This window comes from Poecilia formosa, unplaced genomic scaffold, assembly GCF_000485575.1.
Source record: "Poecilia formosa unplaced genomic scaffold, Poecilia_formosa-5.1.2 Scaffold92, whole genome shotgun sequence".
Taxonomy (NCBI): Eukaryota; Metazoa; Chordata; class Actinopteri; order Cyprinodontiformes; family Poeciliidae; genus Poecilia; species Poecilia formosa.
Window position 1 is genome coordinate 618,129 of NW_006800031.1, and position 11,475 is coordinate 629,603.

General features: G+C 37.4%; 1 protein-coding gene and 1 pseudogene across 2 annotated transcripts in view; both read left to right on the top strand.

Annotated features, from left to right (window-relative positions):
• The window catches only part of LOC103141983 (UDP-glucuronosyltransferase 2A2-like), an 8,709-nt pseudogene extending 8,092 nt beyond the window's left edge, over positions 1-617 (top strand).
• LOC103141982 (UDP-glucuronosyltransferase 2A1-like) overlaps positions 1-5,835 on the top strand; it is a 12,376-nt gene extending 6,541 nt beyond the window's left edge. The window contains exons 1-6 of one of the 2 annotated variants that reach the window (XM_007557821.2): positions 1,684-2,613; positions 3,504-3,652; positions 3,776-3,907; positions 4,083-4,170; positions 4,536-4,755; positions 5,553-5,835. In XM_007557821.2, the coding sequence (XP_007557883.1) occupies positions 1,857-2,613; positions 3,504-3,652; positions 3,776-3,907; positions 4,083-4,170; positions 4,536-4,755; positions 5,553-5,835 (1,629 nt within the window). In that variant the 5' untranslated portion in view covers positions 1,684-1,856. Of the gene's footprint in view, positions 1-1,683; positions 2,614-3,503; positions 3,653-3,775; positions 3,908-4,082; positions 4,171-4,535; positions 4,756-5,552 lie in introns of those variants that run through there. The other variant, XM_016674226.1, reaches the window with a different exon arrangement.
• The last annotated feature ends 5,640 nt before the right edge of the window (positions 5,836-11,475 follow it).

Here is an 11,475-nt window from a genome sequence, read left to right on the forward strand (position 1 = left end):
CGGAGGGTGAGAAGGGAATTTTTTTTTATATGTATATATATATATACTATTTTATTTTTTTGTGTTGTTGTCTGTGGGTTGGCAAAGAAAGTGCCTGACCAAAGTCAATGCTGTTTTGGGAAAAGTTTGTGAACCCCTGGTTTAGGGTATTTACAATATTGTAGAAAGACTAAACGCCACTAGATGGCACTGTTTCTTTAACAAATGTCTACAGCTGTGACAGAGTTGAGTTAAACAGGTTCCAGTTTCTGGTTTAATGTTTTAAACAGGAGGAAAATTTAAATGTAGCTCTACAGAATGTGTTCCCCTCATTTTGCCTAAAATCCATCCACAGCTACAAAGAAATCGTGATGCGACTCTCCAGAATCCACCATGACAGACCCATGAGTCCTCGGGACGAGGCCGTCTTCAGGATCAAGTTCACCATGAGGAACAAAGGAGCCAAACACCTGAGGGTCCAGGCCCACGAACTCACCTGGTACCAGTACCACAGCCTGGATGTCCTGGCCTTCCTCCTTGTTATACATCTGCTCCTCATCTTCATCCTCTTCAAGAGCTGCAGCTTCTGTTTCAAGAGATGCTGTGGGAGAAAAAATACAAAGAGAAAAGCAGAGTAGCATCTTTTTTATTTTGAGATGAGAATAAGCTTAAAATGTGTTGGATAAATAGTCATTTTGAGTTGCATTACAACTATTCATAGATTCAAATTGATTGATTTGTGACTGAAACAAGTTGCTTAAATTCATCTACATTTGACAAGTTAGAAAAATTAATCCCATTAGTCAAAATCAATAGCACACAAAATCATTCTCTCAAAACTACAGATGTAACTTTTTATATCAGTTATTTTATGTAAAATTTTATAACCTGCATTTCAGTTTATGCCAGAATGAATGTGCTATGTTAAAATTCAACAGCATTATGAAGGGTGGGGTGGAAACAAAGAACATTTAACCTTAATAAAACAGCTTCACATTACAGCCAGTGTGTTTCTTTGTCATTGTTTCATCTTTTTCAGTAACTCTTTTCTCTGCCGGTGGATTTTAGGTTCCTGAAACTGAGTAAACACTTCAGACTGGAGGGCAGGTCCCAGGATGAAATCATTATTCATTGAACACCCTGAAACACTACAGACTCCATCAAAAGGGATTAAACCAATATTCAAATGTGTTATTGTTTCTTTGGACCCAGTTTCATTCAGTAAAGTAATCTGCATGGGTCATGAAGGGGACAAAATGTCCACATCTGAGGATTGTGGATAGTGAAGCTCATCTGTATATGGGAGTTTTCAGAACCATGCAGCTGGTGCCCAAATCTTAAGATTCAGGTGCTTACCTCACCTGGATCCTATAAAAACTATTGTAAATCTGTTTTTTGGGCAACAGTGGACTAACTTGGAGTGTAACTGCGAGGGACGGAAACCCAAGTCTTGATCCAAATGATGTTTTGCTTTTAGATTTTGGACTAATTAGTATCTAGTCTGGTAAAAACCAGTCCATTACTCTTTGCTTTGCTTTGGATAAAGGGTCTGAACCTTCAGCGATTAAGAATCAATTGCTTCATTTAGAAAACAGAAAATCTGACCAGATCGTAAAAAACTTTTCATCCACACTTCCAAATGGAGAAATACTAAGCTGTTTTTCTATGCCTTTAAAAGTAAGACTACAAACACTCACCTATCATTTGGCTATTTATTGGTCTTTATTTCAGAAATTTTTCAAGGGGACAAATAACAGATTTCTTCTTTTTTCATATTCTCAACAGTTTTTATCAGGCGAGTCTGTTATCTTACATTATTCCGTACAAAGAGCAGCAAGTCAGAGTTCATTTGGTTAATCAGTATCTTAAAGCTGCAGATGTTAAAAACACCGAAGCTGGTTTATCACACATGCACCATGGAGCTGCGTCTCTCCGTCTGCGTCCTGCTGCTGTTTTGTGCTGCAGAAAACTCAAATGGAGGGAAGATTTTGGTGTGGTACAGTGAGGCCAGTCACTGGATCAACATGAAGCCCCTACTGGAGACACTGGTGGACAGAGGACACCAGGTGACGGTCCTGGTCCCAAGCACATCGCTGTTCATGAACAGCAGCGAACCGTCTCGCTTCCAGTACGAACCTTTTGATGTCGACGTCTCATTTGAAGATTTAGAAAAAATTTTTGAAACTATTATTCACTTCTTCATGTATGAGATGGATTTTATGAACCCCTTTGAAATTTACGTAACATTTTATGATTTAATGAAGAACAATAAGAACATTACTTTTAAGTTTTTGGATGGCGTTGTGAAATCAGAACCCATCATGAAGAAGCTGAAAGAGGGAAACTACGACTTGTTATTTGCTGATCCGATCTACAGCGGAGGCGACCTGACTGCAGACATTTTGGGAATTCCTCTCGTCCTTTCTTTGTGTTTTTCCTTAGGAAACAACTTGGAGAGGATGTGTGGTCAGCTTCCTGCTCCACCATCCTTTGTCCCCGGTGCTGCTAGCAAACTTACAGACAAGATGGACTTCTCAGAGAGACTGTCGAACGTCCTCTTCTACGCTCTGCAGGACGTCATGATGGAACAAATTCTGTGGAAAGAAATTGACAAATATTACTCTGAAATCAGAGGTAAGCAACTCATTAGTAATTTCGGAGTATTCAAATTAGAAATACAAAGTTTTTTTATATAGACTTGTAAACATTATTTCCAATCAATTAACTAATAAAATCCTCTCAGACATTAGTGTTGTAGTTTAGTCGCCATCCTGAAGAGGGCGCCGCTGGTCATCGAGCCCATTGATAAAGAATTAAAGATGGCAGCACTGTCCCAGAACAGTACAGGGGAACGGTCCAAAAAAGGCTTGCAAATGCATATTATGTGGTTCTGTTTTGAAATATAAAGATTTAACAAGCTTCTTAAGTTTTATCTTTAGTAGCGCTCAGTCAGCCATGCTGCGTGGCGGAGCAGCGGGTAGTGAAAACAAGATGCGAGGGCATAACGCGTAAAATTTTAACGTGACGTTAAAAGACATGATGCTAATAAGCTGATGGTCTTTAGTTAATGCGCTTCATGGAGCAAAGTTTTAATATTCCTTCAAGAGTGAGACATGTTTTTGTTAATGGGGATTTAAGTATTTCCCATATTCTTTTCATATTTTATTTTTTCTATTTAGCAACCTTTGAGGTTTGTATTTTATTACATCTTATAAATATGTAAGTTTAATAACGCGAGAAAATCGCAATGTTCTGTGTACTAATTTAGCAATACAGACTAGGATTTAATGATTTTCTTTTATTAAAGTCAGCTTATTTTTGAAAAATTTAACCCTTTATGTTATGGAAACCGCCCTCTCGGTGCAAGAGAAAACTCAGGTTTTAAAGGAAATGACTGCTTACCAATAAGATCAATCAACTTTAGATTAGCTCATTGATCAATACTTTGCAACTCTAATTAATTTAGTACAAAAAAAGCTTAGAAACTTTAAAATCGTTGCTATTTGTTGTGTCCGCTGCATCAGGAACACCCACCAGTGCCTGTGAGTTGATGGGAAAGGCAGATATCTGGTTGATGAGAACCTACTGGGATTTTGATTTTCCTCGTCCACTCCTCCCCAACTTTAAATTTGTTGGAGGGATCCACTGCAAACCAGCTAAACCTTTGCCAGAGGTGAGGTTATAATCCACCATTTCAAATGTGTTAAGTTTTTAAATAAATAAATCATCACAAACAAAATACAGAATAAAAGCCAACTAACTGGCCTCATGACTGAAAAATGTGGTTATGTTGCAGGAAATGGAAGAGTTTGTCCAAAGCTCTGGAGATGCTGGGATTGTCGTCTTCTCTTTAGGATCAATGGTCAAGAACGTATCCACAGAAAAGGCGAATATGATCGCCTCAGCGCTCGCTCAGCTTCCACAAAAGGTCAAGAATATACAGATAAGATTTTCTATTTAAATCATTGTAGATAATATTTATCTAACTTCCAAATGTAGAGGTATGACAAACAACAACATGTCTGACTTACACATACTTTGTTTGAAAAACAAAATACATCAAAACTTGATTAAAAACAAAACCTTGCTTTGACCATTTTTAGGTGCTGTGGAGATACAGTGGCCAGAAACCCGAGACTCTGGGTTCCAACACCAGATTATACAACTGGATCCCACAGAACGACCTGCTGGGTGGGTAAATAATAGCATCCATCACATTTTAGCATTATTAGTGCTAAAATGTACATCAATGAGATGAACAGAAACACCACTCTGCAACGACAATTATAGCACTGCTAAAAATGTTTCCAAATGTTTCAATTGAAAATTGTTATTTGGCCTTAGCTTCTGATTGCTACACAAATGGATTTTAGCTTAGTTTGGTTTGCAAAGATTCATTATTTTGATCCAAAGAAGTAGCTCAGAAGAAATGTAAGAATCTGTAGTTATGCTGTTATTAAAAAAATGTTTCATGTAACCTTAAATAGCAGCTAGTTTGATTTGATCCATAATTTTCATAAAAATTAATAATGAATGTTTGATAACGTTGTTTTCAGGTCATCCTAAAACCAAAGCTTTCATCACTCACGGTGGAGCAAACGGGATCTATGAGGCCATCTACCACGGCGTTCCCATGGTGGGAATCCCAATGTTCGGGGACCAACCAGACAACATGGTGCACATGGAGGCCAAAGGAGCTGCAGTTACTGTTAAATTTAACTTTATGACAACTGAGAGCCTCAGAGATGCCGTAAATATGGTGATCAACAACAAATCGTAAGTTTTGTTTTCTTATGTGCCATTTACAATTTTTAAACAAAAAACTATTGGTTTGATCATCATTCCTGATGAGTTGAAGAGGGAATGTAGAATGCCGAGTTATGGTGTAAAGCAGTTAGATGTATCATATGCAGCTGAGGCCTGTGGGCCATTTGTGACTCTTGGAATAATTATGTGCATTTCATTATCAAAACTTAGTAACGATACAAATTTAGCCTTATAGGCAGTATATGAGGGTGAAAACTTTTTTTGGGTAACACTTTATTTGAGACATAAATTTGTTATAAAAGTATTACTGATTAAACTTTAGCTTCAATAACAAACTACATAATTTTTAAAGTTTAATCAGTAATACTTTTATAACAAATTTATGTCAGATCATGATTTCTTGGTTAATGTCAAGTTGTCATTACAAAGACATTTTGAATCATGTCAACTTTGTATTAAAAATGACATTATTTACCAAATGACACTTTATGACAGCAGTCATAAATATTCATGAAGACTTGCTTATTATATTCATGACAGGTGTTATGTCATGTTTATGACGGTGTCATGACAGTCTTATTCACAACCCATCAAATAAAGTGTTACCCTTTTTTGTTTTAATTTTGGTGTAAAATGTGCACTAACCTGAGAATTTAAAACCTTATGTCCAACATAAAATATTTGGTTTATAGTAAATAGTATCACAAATATCAAGCATAATTTACACAAATGTAAACTTGGAAACAACTATTCATAAAACATAGTAAAATATTGTAACCAATGTCTTTTTCCCTCCTCATCCACAGCTACAAAGAAAACGCGATGCGACTCTCCAAAATCCACCATGACAGACCCATGAGTCCTCGGGACGAGGCCGTCTTCTGGATCGAGTTCACCATGAGGAACAAAGGAGCCAAACACCTGAAAGTCCAGGCCCACGAACTCACCTGGTACCAGTACCACAGCCTGGACGTCCTGGCCTTCCTCCTTATTATAGATCTGCTCCTCATCTTCATCCTCTTCAAGAGCTGCAGCTTCTGTTTCAAGAGATGCTGCAGCAGAAAAAAGACAAAAAGAAAAGCAGAGTAAAACAAAAGAAAAAGATGAATCCCTTTTGTACAATAAAATAAAAAAAAAATAAAGACGTTTGCTTGTGTTGTTCATAGCAATGTCTCATTTCTTTCAGTACATATACTTAAAATTATGAATTCTTAATAAAAATGAAAGAAAAATAAGTATTTCCTTGAAGGTTTATTCCAAGATTTGATCTGAACTGTCTTGATAACACCGGTGTCCTCACGAAAGCTTTCCAACGGTGACAGTAAAGGAGTTAAACAGCTTCACATTACAACCACCGGTGTGTTTCCTTCGTCATTGTTTCATCTTTTTCAGTAACTCTCTTCTCTGCTGGGGAATCTTGAGTTTCTGCCTCCTCTTTGGCTCTAATCTGAAACAGTTAAACTGAGTAAACACTTCTGACTGGAGGGCAGGTCCCAGGATGAAAACATTATTCACTGAAACACTACAGACTACCAAAAGGGATTAAACCAATATTCAAATGTGTTGTTTCTTTAGACCCAGTTTCATTCAGTAAAGTAATCTGCATGGGTCATGAAAGGGACAAAGTGCCCACATTTGAGGATTTCTAAGACTTTAGGTGCTGAAACAATCAGAAGTGACATTTCCCTAGAAACACTGATTCCCAAAAACTCCTGAATATTCACAAACCACAGATAACTCTCCACCGACTGTCTAAACAAAATCACGATAAGCTGACACAAGTAAATTGAGTTCCTTGCTCAGGTTGGACTCTGCCAATCAAAGTAGTTCAAGTATCTTGGTTTCTTGATCACAACTGAGCCAAAAAGTTAAGTTCTCACTTCACTGGTCCATGTAGATTCCAAGTCTAACAACTGATCTTTAGATATGGATCGTGGCCAGAAGAATGAGCTCCCAGTTGATGAATAAAAGTGTTTTCTCTATACGGTGGCTGGACTCAACCTCAGCGATGAGGTTAGAAACTTGTCGTCTTAGTAAAACCATAAGCAGAGATGCTGCTTTTCATATTCTTCTGTTTTGTTTGCTTTTGTTTTAAATTTACTTAGTTTGTGTATAACTCGTTTATTCTTTTATTACATCAATAAAGTCAAACTACTGCTGCTCATAATCCCAAGAGGGAGCTGAGGAAGTTCAAACATTTGCTTTGAGAATCATAAACTAATGAGGACATGTAACGCTAATTAAGGCTAGGCGCCTGACTACGGCCAAATATAACAAATGGCGCTCGGATAGATTCGGCTATGGAGCCTGTGGATGTGAATAAAATACCATTAGACAAAAGTATGTTTAAATTGTTGTATTCAACTTGTTTTTTTCTTTCATATATATATAAAGATATGCAATAATATTTATAATAACAGTGATTTTCTATAATATAACCAAAAACACAACAAGAAAAAAAACAAGCACTCAGCAACAAAAAACAATAAACCCTGATGTCACCCAAGAGTTTCTATTTTGGTCCATTCATGAATCCAAGGTGATCAATAGTCCATCAATCAATATCTGATTGTTTTTTGTTTGTTTGTTTTTTTGTCCATGATCCAGAGCAAATAGGTCCAGAATGAAAAAATAGCTTGGTTCATTTAAATCCTACCGCGAAGCTGCGGTGATCCGGTAGCTCGCCATCCTGACGTGACACAGGGGGTGGGAAAAAACCTGACCTAAACAAGGTCATGAATAAAAATAAAACAAATTAGCTGTCATGTTTAAACATTGTTAAACTGTTATCCAAAATAAAAAAACATTCAACAATTACAAAAAAAATAAACAAATAACTATATTCCATAAAGTGTTTTCTCATGAATTTTTCAAATGAATTTCCAATTAAAGATCGCGATCAAATTCAAAATTACAGTCAGATTTAAATCTGACCTTATTAACCTTAGATCTAATCTGACCTTAGACCTTATTAAAGTTACCGGTCAAAGGTACAAATCAAATTAAAGTTACCGGTACAGATCAAATTAAAGTTACCGGTACAGATCAAATTAAAGTGCACTTTCACATTACATCTAAGTTTAATTGACGCAGTCAATTAAACCTAATTGACTTCCATATCGTTTCAATAAACAATTGTTTTTTTCCCTTTTATTTCGTTGCGCAACTCCCCAATAAAAAACAAATGACCAAGCCCAGAGTTCTATAGGCCGTTAGCAAAAATCAATCAATAAAAAAAAAAAACTAAAACTGTCCTAAAAGGACGAATCTACAAAAATCAAAAGGCCTATTTAATATTTTAACAATATATAATCTATTCGGCCACAAAATTAACAAAAAGAAAATGACCTTTTAAATCAATAAATAAACTTTTCAGTCATTAATGCACAGATTAAGTGGGCGTGTCGCCACCGCATTTCTATTTCCAAAGAAAACAAAGTACGTAAATTAAACGACTCACCGTCGAGCGGTCGACAGGAAACACCCAATTTAATCCTTCGGCCGTTTTAGTAAGCCTCGATCCAGCCGTATTCTTCTATAAGTTTAGAAGACGCCGAGACGAGCAGCTGACCACAGCGACAGCAGCAACAGCAATTGAGATCCGAGTCACCTGTGACCCGGAACTTAAAGGGTGCTGTCAGTTTGACCCGCAAAAATAAAATACGGGTTTCTTATTTTGTGCAGGTTACAGACACGTGACCAAACGAAAAATCAACCACTAAAAGATCATTTGCTGTCGATAGTGGAAGCGGAGGCGTAAAATTTGACAGGTAATCTTCCTTGGTCAATTTCAGAAAATAGTTTCTTTTTAGCACTTTTTCACAACCTGATAAAAGGTATTCACTCTCCTGTTGTAGCCAGACAGATTTATGCTTGAGCTTATTGTATTTCACTCACCTGGACCTCAGAGAGGAATCAGAAACCAGGAGCTTCCACATACAGATAAGGACAAAACTCCCTCCTGGGTTCAAAGGTCAATTTTTGTCAACAGTCTAACTGAAGACTGTTAGACTGGTGACAATATAAAAGGTAGCGACTCTTCATCTAGTTAGAACAAACACAGCGCTGGTAGGCATTCTGGCATGGATCAATAAAGAGCTGGTTGAGTGAAAATCACTGATCTCTGCTTGGTAACAAAGAGCAACAAGAGTTTTTTTCACAGAAATGTGGTTTACGAAACATTTGCTACCTCAAAAGTCTCAGCTAGACTGAATAATCAGTCAAGTATAATTTGCCTCTGACCTTCACTGGATGATGATTTTCAAATATTATTCAAAGTTAAAAATAGAAAACACTCACCTACTCACTATGCTATGTATTAGCCATTATTTCACAACAGTTTTCAATGGGTGAACCTATTATCTTGCATTATTCTGTACAAAGAGCAGAAAGTCAGAGTTCATTTAGTTAATCAGTATCTTTAAGGTACAGCTCATAAAACGACCACAGCTGGTCTATCTACAGACACACAGCCACCATGGAGCTGCGTCTCTCTGTCTGCGTCCTGCTGCTGCTTTGTGCAACAAAAAGCTCAAACGGAGGGAAGATTTTGGTGTGGTACAGTGAGGCCAGCCACTGGATCAACATGAAGCCGGTACTGGAGACACTGGTGGACAGAGGACACCAGGTGACGGTCCTGGTCCCGAGCACGTCGATGTTCATGAACAGCAGCGAACCGTCTCGCTTCCGGTATGAACCTTTTGATGTTGACATCTCAGTAAAAGATTTAGAAAAGAATTTTGAAGACATTATCCACTTCTCTATGTATGAGATGGATTTTATGAACCCCTACGAGATTTACACCCATTTTTTAGATTTAATAAGGAAAAACATGAAGTTTTCTCTTAAATTCCTGGATGGAATTGTGAAATCAGAAACCATCATGAAGAAGCTGAAGGAGGGAAACTACGACCTGCTATTTGCTGATGCAATCTACACCGGAAGTGACCTGGCTGCCGATATTTTAGGCATCCCTCTCGTCCTTTCTTTGCGTTTCACCGTGGCTCATAATGCTGAGAGGATGTGTGGTCAACTTCCTGCTCCACCGTCCTTCGTCCCCGCTGTTATGAGCAAACTCACAGACAAGATGAACTTCTCAGAGAGACTGTACAATGTCCTCTTCTACGCTCTGCAGGACGTCGTAATAGACCAGTTCATGTTGAAAGATATTGACAAATATTACTCTGAAGTCAAAGGTAAGGGTCCCATTTGTAATTCCAGACTGTTCACTTTTTTTAAATGAATGTGAAAACTTAAAAAATCTTTGCTTTTTGTTGTGTCTGCTGTGTCAGGAACACCCACCAGTGCGTGTGAGTTGATGGGTAAAGCTGATATCTGGTTGATGAGAACCTACTGGGATTTTGATTTTCCTCGTCCACTCCTCCCCAACTTCAAATTTGTTGGAGGGATCCACTGCAAACCAGCTAAACCTTTACCAAAGGTGGGGTTATAATCCATCAATTCAAAGGTTGCTTAAAAACATGAACTAAGCAAATAACTAGCCAACAGAATACAGAATTTTGACTGAATACAGTTCAATGACTGAAAATGTTACTTTTCTTGCAGGAAATGGAAGAGTTTGTCCAAAGCTCTGGAGATGCTGGGATTGTTGTTTTCTCTTTAGGATCGATGATCAAGAACGTATCCACAGAAAAGGCGAATATGATTGCAGCAGCCCTCGCTCAGCTTCCACAAAAGGTCAAGAAAATTCATGTGGCAATCAAACTCTGATCAGGGTCAGGAGAGGTAACACAAAGTGTCAAGGTGGTAAAAAAGGATTTAAAATGTTTCTTACAAGAAACATCGATGACAGGAGGTACAGCTCAAACCAATAAACAATCAAAACCAAACAAAGACTGGATAAGCTGGGTAAAATATACCTACTGAAAATAAAACATTCAATATTTCTAAACTACCACAAATCAAACCAAACAAAACATGGGGGAGAAGCACCACCCAACCTGCAACTAATGCTGGTTTCAAACTGCAGAAGTGTCTGATAATCAATCTAACAGGTTGCTCAAGCTTTAGCATAATGGTTCAAAGTCTTAATGATCTTCAAACAGCAATGATGGAAGTAACAAAGAATTACCTGTACAGTCAGTCCAAATCCGCCCAGTGAATAAAGAGCATTTTAAAGGTGCAGCTGATCCATTAAGCTTTCACAGGAGGTGCAGGGCAAAGGTTCCCAATGATCTGGGTGTGTTGCCTCAGTTCAATCTGTATTTCTTACAAAGTAAACTTTTGAATATGTAGATTATCCCAAAAATCAGGATTTGTATGACTTACTAAGACTAAAACTTTGTTTTAAAATCATTTAACACGGTTCTGACCATTTTTAGGTGCTGTGGAGATACAGTGGCCAGAAACCCCAGACTCTGGGTTCAAACACCAGATTATATGACTGGATCCCACAAAACGACCTGCTTGGTGGGTAAATAAGAGAGTCCATCACATTTTTGCATAATTAGAGTTAAAATAAACGATGATAAATTAGATACACAGAAATGCCCCAATGCAACAACATTTGTTAATATGGCTAACTTTTTTCTAAATTTATTTTTTCTAAAAATTCATTATTTTGATGCATAGAAGTATCTCAGAAGAAATGTAAATATGTGTACTTATGCATTAAAATAACTGCTTTATGTAACCCTAACTGGCTTAGTTTGATTTCATCCACCATAATTTTCATGAAAATTAACTTATAATCTTTGATTATCTTCGTTT